Source organism: Petaurus breviceps, unplaced genomic scaffold (assembly GCF_028583685.1).
Source record: "Petaurus breviceps papuanus isolate PSGF00001 unplaced genomic scaffold, PetGlider_PUasm1.0 188, whole genome shotgun sequence".
In the NCBI taxonomy this organism is placed as follows: domain Eukaryota; kingdom Metazoa; phylum Chordata; class Mammalia; order Diprotodontia; family Petauridae; genus Petaurus; species Petaurus breviceps.
Window position 1 is genome coordinate 39587855 of NW_027185804.1, and position 20077 is coordinate 39607931.

At 35.8% G+C, this 20077-nt stretch overlaps 2 protein-coding genes across 3 annotated transcripts; both read left to right on the forward strand.

Moving 5' to 3' along the window:
• The first annotated feature begins 1766 nt into the window (after positions 1-1766).
• On the forward strand, positions 1767-2684 carry LOC138163479 (olfactory receptor 4C12-like). Its single transcript, XM_069090936.1, has one exon. It carries the CDS (start codon positions 1767-1769, stop codon positions 2682-2684), a length of 918 nt encoding a protein of 305 aa, XP_068947037.1.
• Positions 2685-15064: 12380 nt separating this feature from the next.
• Positions 15065-20054, forward strand: LOC138163480 (olfactory receptor 4C3D-like). 2 transcript variants are annotated; one of them, XM_069090938.1, is made up of 2 exons: positions 15065-16054; positions 20034-20054. In XM_069090938.1, exons 1-2 carry the CDS (start codon positions 15137-15139, stop codon positions 20052-20054), a joined length of 939 nt encoding a protein of 312 aa, XP_068947039.1. In that variant the 5' UTR covers positions 15065-15136. The 2 variants fall into 2 exon arrangements, with proteins under 2 accessions (XP_068947039.1, XP_068947038.1); XM_069090937.1 differs by lacking the exon at positions 20034-20054 and having other exon boundaries at positions 15065-16075.
• Positions 20055-20077: the final 23 nt, after the last annotated feature.

A 20077-nucleotide genomic window follows, 5' to 3' on the forward strand; every position in this document is an offset into this window, starting at 1 on the left:
CATTTAAAAAATAAGAGGAGAGACCATGAGTAGTTAATTCCTCAGGGTTACACATATCTACTGATTACCAGCAAAGGGATTTGAACTCCGTTCTTCCTACATATGAAATAAGTACCATATCAATTATGCCAAGGAGTCTTTCTGTGCATATATACATACAATATCACAGATTTTCATACTTGGTAGAGATCTCAAAAAGCATCTACTTCAAACCATGTTTTTAGAAGAATCCCTCCTGCAATATCCCTGGCAAAGTTTCTCCACCCTCCAATTGTAAAATTATGGAAGTAGAGCCTGCTGTCTCTGGAAGAACCTCATGTGCACTTTTGAATTGTTTTCATTGCCAGGAAGTTTTTTTTTCTCATACTCCCTTGGTGACAAACCGTATTTCACATATACACATTATGGAGAGACCTGCTTTGAACAATAAGCAGATATACCCCACCCTTTCACTTGGGTCTAATTCTATTGCTGCTTTCATAAGCTCATCAAGAACATAGGAAGAGTGGCATTTGAAGCTGTTTCTATTTGAAAGAAATATTTTTGAGGATCTCCAAAGAATTTATTTCCTAATTTTTTTTAATGCTAGTTAGATAACAGTTTTACTATTTGTAATATTCCTGAAGGAAGAGGTGGACACATTGATACAATGGAAAGTTTTTGCTGGGTGAGCAAAGATATAATATGTTCTATACCACCTGAGGACTTAAGGTGCCAAGTAATCCTTATATTTCAAATGCCCCTTTATGATTTTTTTCTGCATAACAAAATAAAATCCCTAAGGGTATATGGACCTCCTTGTTTGCTTGAGTTCATATCCCCAGGAGTTAGCACAGGCCTATATTAAACACTTTCTATCTATCTATCTATCTATCTATCTATCTATCTATCTATCTATCTATCTATCTATCTATCTGTCTGTCTGTCTGTCTGTCTGTCTGTCTGTCTGTCTGTCTGTCTGTCAGTCTGCCTATCTGTCACCCAGGCAACCAGCATATATATATATATATATATATACCTGCATCTCTTTTATCTCTCTCTCTCTCTCTCTCTCTCTCTCTCTCTCTCTCTCTCTCTCTCTCTCAGTCTATCTGTCACCCAGGTGACCAGCACACACACACACACACACACACACACACACAGACACTCATGCTATCTATCTGTCTTCCTGTCTGGTGATCTGCCATTTGTCATTTTCTATCTAAATATTGTCCATATTTATCTACCTCGTTTTTACCTTTATCTCTCTGTATCTTTCTGTTCTCTTGTGTCTCTGTTTCTCTGCCTGTCTGTGTCTGTCTCCCCCATGCCTCCCTCCTTTTCTTATCTGTCATCCTGGAACATAACTTTAAATAGTCCCTTGGAACCTGTTTATGTTTTTGTTCACCTTCGTAACACTTTCCTATATTTCTTATTTATTTTTCTTTTCCTATGCACTACTGTGGATGGAGACATTAAATGATAGGTGAGACTAGACTCAAATTCTGTTCATATAAGAAGAATCTGTGGTGGCATTAGATATTGGGTGTGGTCAAGGGGAAATAATTTCATGTTCCAATGGGTTATGGCCAGAATTAGTGACTGAACTTGCCCTAAGAAAACCTCAATGTGTCACTTGTGAGTTATATGATCTTGTTCTCTCCATACAGATATAGTGTGGAAAAAAGTGGATTGAGAAAAGTAGAAAACTTGGGCTTATTAGGAGCTACCTACATTCAGAATCACCTGACCTTTGTCTTTGATCTCTGCATTGGTACAAAAGTGGCATGGAAAGTAGGAACAATGTGACTGAATTCATCCTATTAGGTCTTATAGAGAATCCTGAAATGCAAAAAATCTTATTTGTTATATTTTTAGTCACCTATATAATCACTGTGATGGGCAATATTCTCATTGTGATCACCATAACCTCTAGCCAGACTCTGAATTCTCCGATGTATTTCTTCCTTTCTTTCTTATCCTTAATTGATGCCTGCTATTCATCTTCAATTGTCCCCAAAATGCTTGCAGATTTACTGTGTGAGAAGAAAATAATTTCTTTTAATGGTTGTATGACACAAGTATTTATTGAACATGTTTTGGGTGCCGCTGAGATTGTGCTCCTCATTGTAATGGCCTTTGACAGATATGTGGCTATTTGCAAGCCCTTGCATTACCCTACTATAATGAATCATCAATTATGTTGTCTCCTGGTGGTATTGGCTTGGGCAGTGGGCTTCCTTCATTCTACAGGACAAATCCTTATCACACTGTGGCTCCCATTCTGTGGGCCTAATGTCATAGATCACTTTTTATGTGACATTGTCCCTGTGATCCAACTTGCCTGTACAGATACCTTCATTGTTGGTCTGCTAATTGCTGCAAATGGAGGGTTAATTTCTTTGATTAGCTTTGTTATGTTGATGTGTTCTTACGTTATCATCCTGCACTCCCTGAAAAGTTACAGCTCTGCAGGGAAACGCAAAGCTCTCTCTACTTGTAGTTCCCACATCACTGTTGTCATCCTGTTTTTTGTTCCATGCATTTTCATGTATCTTCGACCAGTGACCACCTTCCCAATGGATAAAGCTGTGACTATATTTTTCACTCTCATCACCCCCATGCTAAACCCATTTATCTACACAGTGAGGAATGCAGAGGTAAAAAATGCCATGAGAAAGTTGTGGAGCAGAAAAGGTGTTTGAGATTACAAATGACATAACATAGTTAATCTGGGTTGTCCACAGATTCAGAGTTGTCTATGAAGGACCATGGGCTGGAAGGTGAAGAGGAAATAAGGTGAATATAGGGCCATCACAGAAATAACAAAACAGTCAAAACCGCAACTGAATAGAGCCAAGGTCAACTTCTAAGGAGTTTATATGTGTAGCACAGATGAGAATTGCTATTGGTATTTATGGGATCATTGTATGTAACATCAATATGTGACAAGTTTCTGGTCTATTTCATGCAACTCTTTGGATTCATATTCATTATGTAATTGTAATAAATTCCAGTGAATATGCTACTTGTAAATTAATCAGATGCATTTATGCACCTAGGCAGATTTGTCAAGGCTGCAATATTTGTAAGCCAAGGAGAACACACAGAGGATGGCCAAGAATATCTCTAATGCTTCATTTCTCAAAGGGCATCAGTCCCAAGAAATGTTGCTCATTAGGGAAAAAAAGTCTACTCTTCTCAGAAGGCTATATATTTGTGTACATCAGAGTTCTAGAATGAGTGAAGAATTTATATATATATATATATATATATATATAAATACAAAAAAATATTAGGGATGTCAGAACTTGGAAAACTCAAGTGAGGAAACAGAAGAGAAAAAACAAGAGTAAAGACAAGAGTAGAGTAACAAGAGAGAAGAAAATTGTTGTGATCAGACTAGGAGAGGGAAGACAATAAATTCAAGCTACTAGATACATTGTTTACAAAACTAGTAGTCATGGGAGAATCCTTCTGACTTTATAACTAAGAGAAGAGACTACACAAGTTTCCAACTTGCCACATGAAACTTGCTAATTGAAACCAACGTTTCATGATATCATAGATTTTGAGAGTTGGAGGTGATCTCAGTAATGGATGTGCAGGCTCCCACCTTCCATATCTTATTCTAGAAATCTTCAAATTCTAACCCACCCGAAAGCTAAGAAAGTATAGCAGATTGACCTTATTTCTCTAATGGCTGAGATGTCACCTCTATTATTTGATTCCTTTTCCTATTTTTTGCATTCTTTCATGTCTTAATTAAATGCTTTTCTTCTTGAATCCAAGTGTCTTTATATAGAATAGTAATAGAAAATGGACTAGATAGGATTATGTACCAAATAGATCTAAGAAATCTGCTAAAAGATATGAAGGTTTTCTGGGTTATACAAAGAGTTGGAGGTCTTACACAGTTTTTTTAAGGGAATAAAAACATAGAATGTTAATTAGAGAAATCATTATTTTGGGGGGAATTTGAAAATTCTAGTCCAAAGAAATATGATATCTATTCCTCTGAGAATTTCCACAGTGAACAAAATTGTAATGAATTATAATTGAAAGAAGGAATATGATAGCAAATTTATTTTGCCCTACACTTGATGATGAAAAGAATATATTTCATTTCTTTTCTTTGGTTTCAAGTTTTACACAAACAAATGAATGAGTTCTTAGATTCCATTCACCATGCCATTTTCTTTAAAAAATAGTTATAAAAATAAGACATGGCTAAGCATAAAATTTTGAGGTACATGGTTATGAAATGAAGGGACTAAATTTTTAAATATACCCAGAATTTTACCTTCAAATGAGTTTTTTTCTCTTTAAATTTTTTAAGGATATAATATATTTATTCTAATGAAGGTGAAATGGATAGCAACATATCTAGATTTATTTTCTAAATTAATGAAACATTCTCAAACTCTTTAGATATTTTTAATAACTTTCATCCTTAGAGATTGGATTTGACCTTTGGAAATAACCAAACTTCATTTGGAGCTAATTGAAATAATGGGAGGACCAGATTTCAGAGCCATGTTATGGTTTGTCCAAAAAGATATGATTATTAAAAAGTATATAGATGTATGCTAAAAGAAGACCTGCACTAACATTGTTTACTATTGTTGACTGAAAAGTGCTAATTTGGGAAATGGATCATAGATTGGCTCTCAAAAAGTCTTGAAAAAAGTCCAGAGATATTCTGAGGAATTATTATATCAAGGAAATACAAGGAAGCATTATCAAGGTGAGGTTTAATATTTTGTTTATTAAATTTTAAACATGATTTTTCAATAATTCTATGCACATAATCAAAGAGAATATGGAATGTATTTCCAAAAAATATATATACTTGACTATTTTATATTTCAAAATATGAAGTTTCAATTTGAGATTATCAATGTATAGCAATTATTTATCAATCATAGTATCATGAGATTCAGAACAAGAAGGAACCTTATAGATCATTTAGTACAGTCCTCTCATTTTACAAATTAGGAACCTGAGATCCAAATGATTAATGGTATTTCCCCAAGGTTTCAACCTAGCAAGTAGGGGGTGTGGGAGTGGAACTCAGTTTGACACCCATTATACCACCATGTCACTAAAGGTCCCTTTCCTGCTCTCAATTTCCAGGAATTTCTTATCCTAGAATGGGTGAAAGTACAGACACACATACGTACATGCATATATTATAGGAATTCGTATGTGTGTGTATAATCTCTACAATATGAATGAGAAAATTAATGAAAACTAGATAATTCCCTGGATGTTTTTATAATAATGATCACCTTTACGATCATGATACAAGAGAATGCTACCTGATGATTATGTTTTTTGCTAGGGTACAATTAGGTCAGAAAAAAAGCAGTATGATTATTTTGTTGTAAAGTCTACCATGCGATTGGAATTATGAAGCATTTTTTGTTATGAAAAAAGAGTAAAATCAGCAATTAATACAATATTAAGGGACATTTTATCATAACAGCTATAATACTATATTCTTTAACAAGGATTCTCTGCATTGCATTTCCTTCTTCCTTTTGAGATCATTTTATACCCCCCGATATGTTCATACATCTTTTTTATGTTCTAAAATGTATTAGGATATAACCCTGAATACTACCCTAGATTAATTTTGTCATTTTCCGTTATGTTTCCTATTATCTCTTTCTCATTTCCAGTTTTTGGTGATGTGAGTTTTGGTTCCTTAATTTATTTTTACCAATTTTTTCATTTCTTAATTATATTCCCCGGCCTGGATTGCTCTACCACCTCTTCTCTGCCTCTTCAACTTTTGGACTGCCTATGCCACCTTTCAAGGGAAGATCTTCTGGAGCCCTGTCCCCCTCTCCTAAAATTACTCCATAGCAGAATAAGAACCACAACAATCTCCTAAACCAATTAACACCCATGCACAACCAAACTAAATCTACCTTATTGAAACTGCAAAAATGATCATGACAGTTTAAGAAAGTATCCTAATAAAATCCTATGAGACTTTAACATAACATAGGGACTCTATGAAATTTATAGAAAGGTGAACTAAAAGGAAGAATATTGATTGAGTCTCAGAGCAGAAGGTAAACTGACCAAAAACCTACAAAAATTAGAATTCAGCATCAAGTAGACACCATTTAATTAAGCTACACTACTGGATGATTAGCTGGTACAGAACTTTGGCTTTGCTCACTGTAACCCAAAGTGCTTTCCATATGGATAGGGCTCATTGTGAAAATACAATATATAAATCAAATAAACTACTTTTGGGTCAAATCCCAAGCAAAAGAAACATTGATAAAATGAATAAGCCATATAGATTAGTTTGTAGAAACAGATGGGTATATAATGACAATTCAGAACCATGTTAAATCCAGAAGAAATTAATTACAGGACCATCTAGATGAATGTATGTTTAAATCCCACCTTTTACAGTTACTGGTATTGTGACCTTGAGTCTGTCCTTAACTTTTTGGTGTTCTGGGCAAGTCACTAAGATTTAACTTTCAGACAAAGTTCCAACCTGTATTGATAGGAGTTTTCTCACTCAGGAGTTGGCTGTACCAAAAGAAAAAAAAAAGCAAACACAACTGTTCCTATACTTGGATGTAGATGTGTGTGCATGTGAGTGTGTGTATGTGAGTGTGTGCATGTGTGTGAATGTACCTGTTTCTTCATGTGTGTGTATGAGTACGTACATATATGTTTCTTTGTAGATCAGGTGAGAGGATTTAATGTGCTAAACAAATATCCATCAACCTGGGGTCAACCGTACTAACAATGGTAAGAATAAGAGGAATAATATACTTTATAACCTTCATATAGCATTTTAAGATTTGTATAATGTTTTAATTGGTAACACTTTTTTATCATAGCGTTATGATGTACATGCTATTATTATGACTATTTTGTGGATGAACAAATTGACTCCAAGAAAAGCTTGGTGATTTGCCCAGTGTTGTTAATATTCTCTGGGAGAATTTTAACTCAAATATAATTTTTTCCTTAGAATTTCAAGTTATTATTTACTGAATATACTTAATAACCCCCATAGATTTTTTTTAATCAAAGCACATAGACAATAAAAACCATAAAAGATGGTGGAGTAAAAACAAGACCTCTGCATGGCTCTGGCTCCCACCACCTCAAATATCTGACAAAAAATGACTCTATAAAAGTTGCTGAGAGAAATAACTCTCCCACTGAAGGCAGGCTGGTAGGCTGACTGGAAGTGTCTATCACACTAAGCTGGGAGCCTAGCGCAGTCCCCCATGAGCCATGCAATCCTAACCCCAGAGCAGCCCTGACCAGAGGAACCTGGATTAGACTTCAGGAGAGTGAATCACCATCAGCTGTGGTGGTTACCAGACTTCTCAAACCTTAAATACCAAAAAGAAAGTAAAAGGTCATTCTGGAACTCTGTTGGAACTCGGTGGAGAAGGCACTGTCAGACCCCTGCCTCTGGGGCGAGAAGTGGTGAAGGTGTGGTGGCTGCAGTTGCTGCCTTTTAATTACCTACAGAGCTCCTGGCCTGCAGATCTTAGGGGAAACAAGCAAACATTCAGATGATAATCACTCTTGCTTTAACCTGTTTGGATCTGGATCACAGTCTTATGTGGTGGTCTTGGGGTGTGTGGTCAGTGTGCTTGAGATTGTTGGGGCAGCAGAGAGGGCACCCTCCTAAAAGATCCAGCAGCTGTGAAAATCCCAGCAATTTGGAACATAGCTCTCTGCAATCTGGAAGCAGAGTTCTACTTTGGCAAAGAGCTCAAAGTCAAATAATTAGCTTGCAATATGAGCAATCAGAGTAAGAACAAACAGACCTTAGAATGCTTTTTGGGGACAAAAAGGATCAAAGCATGGAATGGGAGGAAGACAACAAAGTCAGAATTCCTGCATCAAAAGCTTCCAAGAAAAATATGAACTGGTAATAGACTATAGCGGGGCTCAAGAAGGATTTTGAAAATCAAGTAAGAGAAGTGGAAGAAAAATTGGTAAGAAAAATGAGAATGATGCAAGAAAATCATGAAAAGTGAGTCAACAACATGGTAAAGGAGACCCAAAAATACTGAATAAAATAAGACCATAAAAATAGACTAACCCAAATGGTAAAAGAGGCCCAAAAAGCCAATGAGGAGAAGAATGCTTTAAAAAGCCAAACTTGCCAGATGGAAAAGGAATTTCAAAAACTCACTGAAGAGAATAATTCCTTCAAAATTAGATAGGAGAAAATGGAAGCCGATGTCTTTATGAGAAATAAAGATACTATAAAAATATCAAAACAATTGAAAAAATAGAAGACAATGTATAATATCTTATTGGAAAAATCACTGACATGGAAAATAGATCCAGGAGAGATGATTTTAAAATTATTGGACTACTTGAAAGCCATGATCAGAAATATAGCCTAGATAACATCTTTCAAGGAATTATCAAGCAAAATTGCCCTGATATTCTATAACCAGAGGGCAAAATAGAAGTTGAAAGAATTCACCTACTGCCTCTTGAAAAAGATCCCAAAAAGAAAACTCTTAGGAATACTATAGCCAAATTCCAGAATTCCCAGGTCAAGGAGAAAAGACTGGATGTAGTCAGGAAGGAACAATTAAAGTATTGTGGAAACACAATCAGGATAACACAAGACTCAGCAGCTTCTACATTAAGGAATCAAAGGGCTTGGAATATGATATTCCAGAGGCCAAAGGAACTAGGATTATACCCAAGAATCACCTACCTAGTAAAACTGTGGATAATGCTTCAGGGAAAAATATGGTCATTCAAAGAAGTGGAGGATTTTCAAGCATTCTTGATGAAAAAAACAGATCTGAACAGAAAATTTGACTTCCAAATACAAGAAGCAAGAGAAGCATTAGAAGGTAAACAGGAAAAAGAAATCACAAGGAACTTATTACAGTTGAACTACTTACATTCCTACATTGCAAAATGATCATTGTAAGTCATAAGAGTTTTCTCAGTATGAGGATAGTCGAAGGGAATATATATGTATATGTGTATATATGTATATATCTGTATCCATACATACGTATGTATGTATGTATAGGAGGGTGTATGTCTATATAAATATATATATATATATATATATATATATGTGTGTGTGTGTGTGTGAATGTGTGAATATTTATGTACATGTATACATAAACAGAGGGCACAGGATGAGTTGAATATGAAAGGATGGTATCTAAAAAATAAAATTAAGAGGTGAGAGAGGAATATATTGGGAGAAAGAGAAAGGAAGAGATACATTAGGCTAAATTATCTCATATTAAAGAGGCAAGAGAAAACTGTTACAATGGAGGGCAAGATCGGGAAGGTGAAAGGGAATGGGTCAACCTTTCTCTCATTGAATTTGGATTAAGGAGGGAATAACATACATACTCAATTGGGTATCCTACTCTACAGGGAAATAGGGGGTAAGATGATAAGAGGGGGGAATTATAGAAGGGAAGTCAGATTGGAGGACAGGGTAGTTAGAATCAAACACTTTTGAAAAGGGACAGAGTGAAAGGAGAAAATAGAAAAAGTGGAGGGCGGGATAGGATGGAGGTAATTATAGTTAGTCTTTCTCAGTATAACTACTATGGAGATGTTTTGCGTAACTGCACATGTACAACCTATAGCAAATTGCATGTCTTTCCAGTGATGGTGGGTGAGGAGGGAAGGGGGGAGAAATTCTGAAACTCAAAGTTTTAAAAACAAATCTTTAAAATTTTTTTTTTCCATGCAACTTGGAAATAAGAGATACAGGCACTGGGGTATAGAAATCCATCTTGCCCTGGTAGAAATTTAGCGGGGGGGATGAGACAGGATGTAAGGGAGAACATATTGGGGGAATAGGTATTCAGTAGGCTCACTCTTTATGGGTGGGGGTAGGGGAAAGAAGGGGAGAAAAATTTGTAACTCAAAATCTTGTGTAAAAAAATACTAAAAAATAAATAAATAAATTGGAAAAAAGACAATGAAAACCAATTAGAACTGAAGTGACAATTATTTTCACAGATTTCCCAGAAAACTTGGAAAATATTGCCACAACACACACAATAAAGAGGCTTACTAATTAAACTCTGACAGAAAGACAAAACTCTGTGTCATGTGGTTATCAGGCCAAAATTCAACGAATTTTATTCCAAGAAGTGTCATATGCATAATTTGGAGACTCCCACTTAGACTAGATCCATAATCCAGAAAAGATTATCAGTAACACTAAAGTTCAAAATATTCTCTTGCCTCATTGTTGAATCATAAATGGTGGCCCTAAAAAATGACCAGTTTAACTCAGAAATTTGTCAACCAACTAAATCAAATCTTACTTTTATATCTCTTTATATTCATATGAAAAGGAATGAATAACAGTGATTTTTTTTCTTTCAAAAATTAATTAAATATTTAAATCCTTACTTCACATAATACACTACTTTAAGATTCTCAAAAGGAGTTTACAATCTATTAAGTGGGATATAAGGTACACAAATTTAAAAGTTACATGTTTATTGTTCAATTCTTCTGTCATTTCTGATTCCTTGTGACCCCCATGGACCCTTCTATTCTTCACTATCTCCCAAAGTCCATGTATTTCCATCTCATCCTCTGCCACCCCATTTTCTTTTTGCCTTTGCTCTTTCCCAACATCAGGGTCTTCTTCAATGAGTCTGGTATTCTCATTATGTGACAAAAATAGTTAAGCTTCAACTTCAGTATTTGACCTTTCAGTGAATAGTCTAAATTAATTCATTTAAATATTGACTGACTTGATCTCCTTGCTATGAAAGGGGCTCTCAAAAGTCTTCAGCACCACAATTTGAAAGATCCATTCTGCAGCTCTCAGTTTTCCCTATAGTCCAACTCTCACAGTCATATATCGCTAATAGAAAAACCATAGCTTTGACTATATAGACCTTTGTCAGCAAGGTGCTGTCTCTGCTTTTTAGTTGGCCTTCCTGATTTGGCATAACTTTCCTTCCAAAGAGGAAGTATCAGATGTTTTTTTTTAATTTTTATTTCATTTTTCTCAATTATATGTAATCAAAGTTTACATTCTTTTTTTTTTAATTTGAGGGCCAAATTCCTTCCCTCCCCTACCCCATCCTTGAGTAGGCAAGCAATTTGATAAAGATTATATATCTGCAGTCATGCAAAAAAATATTCAAATTAACCAAGTTGAAAAAGAAAATGCAGACCAAAAACGTCAAAAGGAATTCTTTAAAATATGGTTCAGTCTGTAATTAAATGCCTTTAGTTCTTTCTCAAGTTGGATAGAAGTTTTTTTTTTTTTATATCATGTGTCCTTTAGAATTGTCTAGGGTCACTCACTGTCTTGCTGAGAATAGCTAAGTCATTCACAGTTAATTATTGCATCATATTGTCATTATTGTGTACAATGTTCTAATTCTATTCATTTCACTTTACATCCGTTAACTCAAGTCTTCACAGGTTTTCCCTACTCATTTGTTATGGTATAATATTACACCATCACATTCATATATCACACTTGTGCAGTCATTCCCCAATTGACTGACATGTCCTCAATTTCCAATTCTTTGCCATCGCAAAGATTTATACTGATATTTTCATACATATAGGTCCTTTTCCCTTTTTCTTTGACCTCTTTCATGTAAAGACCTAGTAGTGCTATTGCTGGGTCATAGTATAGGTTCAGTTTCTAGCCCTTTGGACATATGGAGTCATTTTTGAAAGTTCCCTTCTAAACATAAGTAAAATAGAAAACCCCTATATTTTAGCACTTTAAAAGTTCTACTGTAATGTTTAATTAAGTAACAAGAAAAGTTACCTGTTCACCAGGTTTATTTAATTAGACTGAAATGCTCCCGAGAACTCATTACCTACCACAGATAAAAGCACTTCAAAAAACTTTTTCTACAAAACAACATGTGCTCTTACGCTCCAGAGAAATATATTTTCTGAAGATGCCCTTGAAGGTTACGTTATTAATCAACAAAAGAATTGCAGCTGAGACATTCAACTCTTCATGGGCCACATCTTTTCTTCCCTCTGCTGACTGTAACAGTATCACAGTCAGCTGGGTACCTGGGCAGTGTGCCTAGCCGGGGAGTCTAATACAGAGGGCTCACAGGTGAGGCTTAGTGATTAAGAAAAAGTAATATTTTTGACCATCTGAAGTGAAGGTGTATCTGGCTAGACCTTTTAGAAGAGATTAAGTAAATATGGTGATGGTTATACAGTATCATCCCTGAATAATTACTGAGACTTTTATCAGTGTAGGTTTTTCTGCCAGTCTGCTCAATGATGTTAGTGATTCACCAGCTGGTCAAGATGTGTGAACAGATGAACATATACATGTAATATGAAAGAAGAATTCATATGGCTTATGAGTAATATCATGTATTTATTTAAAGAGTTTCTTTATTTTTAACTTGGGGCAGTACCGTTATGCCTCTCCTTACAGGGATAGAAATTCTACAACATCATCCCCCCACAAAAACCCCCACACATTTATAATTGTGTTACTCCAAACAAAAGCATTTGCCCACCTCTGCAATATTACTCAATATGATATATGTGTAGTGTAAGAGAGAGAGAGAGACAGAGAGAGAGACAGAGAGAGAGAGAGAGAGAGAGAGAGAGAGAGAGAGAGAGAGAGAGACAGAGAATGCATAGGGGCAGGGGAAAGAATATTCAACTAAAATCTTTTGTCCAGGGTGACCTTGACAAGTCATTATTACTCTTCCCATATCCCTTACATCATTTATACAATTGAGCTATTCAAACTTATACTACGTATATTGATCATAGAATTTCAAGACAGAAGGACACTTGGAGATCATTCAGATATTTATTATATGAAGAAGTTGAAGCCCTGCGAGATGAAATGATTTTTTTCACACAAAGTTACACAGTCATTATTTAAACCTAAGTTCTCTAATTTGAATCCACATGTTTTTCTCCTCAATTCACATTTACACTGTTAAAGTGACTAAATGATTTTGCAAATTATTAAAAAAATAATAACTGAGAAATGCAAGTCGCTAGCCAGTACTATTGTTTTGAACTTCTATACACTGTCTTATATTCATTGCAAAAGGACATGTTTGTGGAAGCCAAAAATAGAATGAAAAAATGAATAAGAAACTCCCATTTCTCCCTTTTTATATGAGAATGAATCTAATCATGATTGATATTCAGATGGTTCATTTTTCTTTGAAAAGTAGAAAAATAGTTAAGAATTTTCTTAATAAAAAAGTTCATTTTAATTGCATTTTGCTTTAGGAAAAACAGGCAACTTGACTTAATGCATTGCTTGCTTGATTAGATTGGGTTTTCTTGATCCTGAAGTCAGGCTGGTACTAGCCAAGAGATAGAAATGAGAGGCTGTTGAAGATGAGGGAAGGCAGAAAAGAACACGTTTGAATGTAAACAGACCAGAGACAAGAAAGGAGTGGTATTTCAGGCTGAAAACTTGTCTAATGAATATGACTCTTGATTCATAAAATACTATAGCAAATCAATAAGGTGGCGCAGTGGATAGAGCACCAGGCCTGGAGTCAGGAAGACTCAGCTTCTTGACTGTGAAATAGCTATATGAACCTGGGTAAGTCACTTAACGTGGTTTACCTTAATTTCCTCATGTATAAAATGAGCTGGAGAAGGAAATGGAAACCACTCCAGTGTCTTTGCTAAGAAAACACCAAATGAGCTCACAAAAAGTGGGACATGATTGGAATGACTGAACAGCAAAGTCAAAAGTGTGCACAATTCTTATGTAAGTAATGATATTTAGACATAAACAGGCATAGAAAGAGCAAACCAGTGAATGTCCATAGAAAGGAATAACGACTTGATATTTACATGTTGCAATTCTTGCTTGTGGTTTTTTTTTGTATTTAAAAATAATTATTTATTTTTAAAATGAGAAATTTACATTCAATTTTACGGAGTTGTAATCATGGGTCAACAGGTTTTGTGCATAGATTTCTCATGATTTTCTGTTTCCTCATTAAATTAATGTCAAAAATTCATTATTAGTGACTATATTCAGTTCTATTTTCCACATATTCAATTAAAGAAATACATAATAATGAATTTCTAGTTTACTTCTGTGAATCTTCCTGAAACTGGGAGATTTTGTAAGTAATTTAACTCTTTTATCTCTCTGTGATTCTATGAAACTAAAAGAAATATTTAGGACTCGACTGGCCTTTAAGAAAGGACCTCTTTCTTTTTTTGTAAATATAACAATAATAAAACACAACGATTTGTAAAGCACTCTATGTCATTTGATTCTTGGAACAACTGTAAGATTACCCTAAATTTAGAGAGGAGGAAATTTATGTTGAGATAGAGTAAATGACTTTCCTACATATCTTATAAGTGTCTGAGGCAGGATTTGAACTTAAGTCTTGCTGACTACAGGTCTATCCACTATGCTATCCAGCTGGTGTGCTAGTATCTTACTTTTAGGATGCAGGATTCTCATAAAGGTCAAACTAAGTACAACTGATACACAGAGAGAATTTTTTAATCCTTTATTGCATGAGTACACTCTTAAAATCATATAATATACCTAAAAGATATTGTGAACCAAAACTCTTTGTTTAATAGTTGAGGAAACTGAGATCCAGAGAGATCAGTTTAATTTCCCAAGATTTCAGTGCTGGTTAATAGCAAACACAAGATCCACACTTAACTCCTCTGGTTTTAAGTGTATTTTCCATTGTGATAAATTAGGTACCATAATTTTGAAGGAGTGGCATGGAAATGAAGGTAGGAACGTTAGAGAATGGTAGTAGGAGAAGAATGTTTTATAATATTTAAAACAAAGGAGAAAAAGCTCTTCCTACTTCAGAATTTAAAGACTAATACAATTCAGTGGAAAAAGTAACTATATGAAAATCATGTGTCAAGAGTTCAAATTCCAACTCTGTGTGTTACATACTAACTTGCATTAACTTGGTTAAGTTGCTTAGTTACTTGGCATCCAGTCTCCTTATCTAGAAAAATGAATTTAGACCACATGACTTCTAAGATCCCCATGAGCTCTAAAATTATGATCCTATGATCTCTGTCCTTTGGAGAATCTGGCTGTGCCTCAGACCTTATTAATTAGTTATGTGTTCCCCTCTTTCTAGGCAGACTGGCTTTCACTGCAGGGTTCCCTCCCTGAATGGAACACTCTGACTCTCCAAACAATGTGACAGAATTTATCCTGCTGGGACTTACACAAAACCCGCAACTGCAGAAAATATTCTTTGTTGTATTTTTGTTCATCTTCCTCTTCACTGCCTTGGCCAACCTGTTCATAGCAATCACCATTGCCGTAAGCCCTTCTCTTTCAGCTCCCATGTACTTCTTCCTTACTTATTTGTCCTTTATTGATGCCTGCTATACCTCCGTTACCACCCCTAAGATGATTATTGATTTGCTCTATCATAGGAAAACTATCTCCTTCAATGCTTGTCTCACTCAGCTATTTGTTGAACATTTCCTTGGGGGCTCCGAGATCATCCTCCTTATAGTCATGGCTTATGACCGCTATGTCGCCATATGCAAACCTTTGCACTATATGACTATTATGCGGCCTCATGTGTGCCGCCTGCTGGTAGTGGTGGTCTGGGTGGGGGGCTTAGTGCATGCCACTGCCCAGATCCTCTTCATGATCCACCTACCCTTCTGTGGCCCCAATGTCATCGATCACTTCATGTGTGACTTATTCCCATTGTTGAAACTCGCCTGTACTGATACTTACATTCTGGGGATTGTTGTTGCGGCCAACAGTGGGGTCATGTGCATGCTGATTTTTTCCATGCTGCTTGTCTCCTATGTTGTCATCTTGCGCTCCCTAAAGACACACAGCTCAGAGGGGCGGCGCAAAGCCCTCTCTACCTGTGGCTCCCATTTCCTCGTAGTTGTGCTGTTCTTTGTGCCCTGTATCTTCACCTATACACGACCTGTTTGTACCTATGCTGTCGACAAGTTAGTCACTGTTTTTTTTGCTATTTTTACCCCCATGTTAAATCCTATAATCTACACAGTGAGGAACACAGAAGTGAAAAATGCCATGAGGAATTTGCTGAAAAAAAGAGTCGCTTCTACTTCCCAGTGATTTGAAAGGGATGCTAGTATTTGCATAAATATAGAAAGATAATACTCTGTGATGAGAACACATAGGAAATAGTCATTTTAGAGGAGTACCCAACAAGAAAAGGAATTGGAAGTTAATTAAAACGAATCAAGACTTTGGCTGTATAGACATGTGGGGTTGTGGAGTGGGGTGTAAACCTATGGCACTTTAAAATGATAGTACCCTATTGTCAACTTTCCAATTGCTTGCTGGGTGAATTAAATAGAATTATAAATTATTAAAGTAGGTCGTCACTTAAGGAATATTTTTTGGCCCATCACCTTATTTGACAGAAAAGAAAATTGATGCTTGTAATCATGTTACTAACTCAAGGGGATAGAATTAGGAAGGGACATGACCTTCACAAGTCACTGTGTGTCTCTATACTTTTCTCATCTTGTCCTTGTTTATGATCTGGCACAAAGTACTCACTTTCAAAATGTTTGATATGACTATTGAATATAAGAAGCAGAAGTGAAAATTGCACTGCCATAAACTCAGGTAAACTTAAGGATGGTGTTGATGCTATTTGAGAAGCAACAAGGTATAAGTAGAAAGACCACTAGTTGTCTTGTCACAAAACCTAAATTCCAGCTCCCCCGCCCACTGCTATTTGTTACCCCCATGACTTTGAGTAAATATTTTTTCCTCTCCAGGTTGGACTAAGTGATCCTATAAATACTTTCAAACTGTGCTATGAGACATTACTTTGAAGGGAGAGCTTTTTAACCAACCACAAACAATTTAATGTGAGTTTTTATTGTGGGTTGACAGACAAGTAGAAAAGAGTGTGTGAGCACTAGGGTAGGAAGGAAGGATAGAGAGAATAAAATGCTGCCTTCTTTCTATAATCATGAAAGCCTCCAACAGAGAGAGAGGAGAAGGTACATAAACCATCCATAAACCTTATCCCTGAATGCACATATCTGAAATGTACTTTCCTTACCTCTGCCTTTAATCTTTTTAAACTCTGGAATTCTAATGCCCTCCCTAAAAAATTAATCTGTATGTAACTGCATATATATATGTTTATATAATACTTTATATTTATAATATGCATGTTTTCATGTACTTGTTACAAAGTCCTTATGAATAGGAGTTGTTTTAATCTTCTTATCAATTACTACACACTGCCAGGCAAACTAGCCTAGCTGAAAAAGCAAGGAACATTGAGAGGGAGAGGAAGGAAAGTCATGTGGCAAACTATTGAAAGGACCACCATCACTTCATCTACTTGCTGCCTCCCCTTAGATACTAATGGAGATAGCCCAAGACATTGAACCCAAGAGAACTGGGAAGAGCAGCAGCTTATATAATCAGTTTCCCTGGTATCTAAGAGTCTACAACTATCACTATCCCTACTGCTTGTGGTAATTTTGGCTTAACGATCAACACCAAGAAAGCTCAGGTGCTTCATCAGCCAGCATTGTACCATCCATACATGGAACCATCAGGGAGATGTTTTAAATGTTGTGGGTGAGTTCACTGACCTCAATAGTGTACTTTCCAGGGATGTAACCATTGATAATGAAGTTGATGCACACATTGCCGGAGCCAGCTCAGTGTTTGGGAGACTCTGAAGGAAAGTGTGGGAGAGAAGAGGTATTAGATTCACTACCAAACTGAAGGTCTACAAAGCTATTGTGCTGACCTCACTGTTGTATGCCTGTGAAACCTGGACAATCTACCAGCGCCATGCCAGGAAACGTAATTACTTCCATTTGAATTGTCTTAGGAATATTCCAAAGATCACCTGCCAGGATAAGATACCAGACATTGGGGTCTTTTCTTAAACTAAACTTCTAAGCATTCAAAACCTGCTGCAGAGAGTGCAACCTAGATGGGCTTGCCATGTTGTTTGAATGCCAAATGTATGCTTTTAAAAAGACTATTTTGTGGAGGACTCACACAAGGCAAGTGCTCACATGGTGATCAGACAAACACTATACAAGGACACTCTCAAGGTCTGTCTTAAGAACTTTGGAATAGATTGTTGGCTATAGGAGACCCTGGCACAGGACTGCTCTGCATGGCAGGCCCTCATCAGAAAAGGTACTGTGCTGTATGAGCAAAGCAGATTTGATACAGCTCAAGAGAAATGCAATACATGCAAATTTGGAGAATCCACACCAAATATTCACAAGGATTATTTGCGCCCAACTTGTGGTAAAGCATTCTGAGCTCATATTGGTCAGATCAGTCAGAGCAGTACACACTGTAACATTGTAACTTGGCTGTAGCACAGTGATGTCATTTTGGTCTTCTTCCAGAAAGAAGGACATCTAACTATCACAATCAACTGACAGAGATAGTAATGGAGATAGCAATATAGTGATCCCTCCTTCCCTACTACCATGCTTGCAGGTCTGTCCCATCAGCCATAAGTCCAGGAAACAAGCCATGTGGAATTGCAACCTGGAAAATACTTATTCAAGTTTTGCAGTCCTTCCTCCTCAGCTGCTACAGTTAACAAAGGAAAATGCATTTTTCCTCTCAAAAGTCCTTGGCACTCTTAAATAAATCAGCAGAAGAGATATGGTTGTATTAATGAAATTGGCATTACTGACATTACATTGACAATCTGCCTTACTGCTACATTTTAAGGATCATAAATAATTTCTACCTACCTTGCAGGTGAACCTTCTTGCATTTTCTCCTCTCTTGTAATGTGAACTCTTTGAAAATAGATAATGTCTTGTTTCCCTATGCTTAAAACTTGAAATTTAAGAAGCATTAAATAGATGGTTCATTCATTCATTCATTCATTCATTCATTCATTCATTCATTCACTCACTCATTCATATTTGTATCCCTAATTTCTGACAGTGTCACAGATATAGCAGTCACTTACATATGTATTGTTTGATTGATCTGACATTTAAAAGTCTTTATAATCATACCCACCCTACATTCACAGAATAATTAATTCTACAATCTACTCAAATGACTTTCTTGCTTTCTGTCACACCATAACCTATTTCTGTATCTTGTGCAGTGACTGTCCCAAAAAAAACAAATCACACTTCCTTCCTATCTTTATCTCTTATGATTTCTGATTTCCTTTAGAATCCTGCTCAAATCCAAATTCTTCATGAGACTTAGTAAAGACTGGTCTTCCCAGCTTATACAGATATTTTCCTCCCAAAGTTATCCACCAGTGCCCTCTAGCGTCTTCCACTATTCCTCAGTTTTTTGTATGTATGTCAAGATACAGACATGGAGATATCAATATATCAAGATATTGATATACTTATAAGGATAGATTAATCATTAAGTCTCCACCATAAAATATAAGGTCTTTGAGGATAAAGAATGTTTTACTTTCATCTTTGTATTTCCATTGCTTTGTATAGTGCCTTTTTGTATCAGATATTCACCAAATATTTGTTGATTTACTTATTCCCTATTAAATTCCATTTTATCACTATAGGCACAATGATTTAGTTTATTTAATTTTTTCTGAGTGTCATTGAAGGTATCTATTGTCCCTTCTTGGTTTTGTTGGGTCTAATTGATAAACTTGTTATCTTTGTGCATGAGAAGCATATCTATATCCTCCCAGAAACCCTCCATGGGAGATTTCCCAAAATGCTAGAGGTTTCCCTGTTCTAAAATTTTAATATTTCAAAAACCTTATTGCAGTATTTATGATCTTGATTAAAACTAGCCCACATTCTTGTCCAGTCTTCCATTTTGTTGATAGATGCTAATGACACTTCTTTAATGCAGCTAATTTTTTTTTGTTAGTTTGCTGCAGGCCAGTAGTACTCACTGTACAGTACCTCTCTATTTCCCATAATTATAGTATGGATAAGGAAACTGATGCTGAGAGAAATTAAAACACTTTACTGGAACACAAGACTCATAAGTTTCTAAAGTAAAATTTGAATTTAGATCTTCCTAACTCCAGCTCAATGGTTTATGAAAGAAATAATCAAAGGAAACTTTATTATCATCTTAATGGATTTCTTTGATTTTGACTCA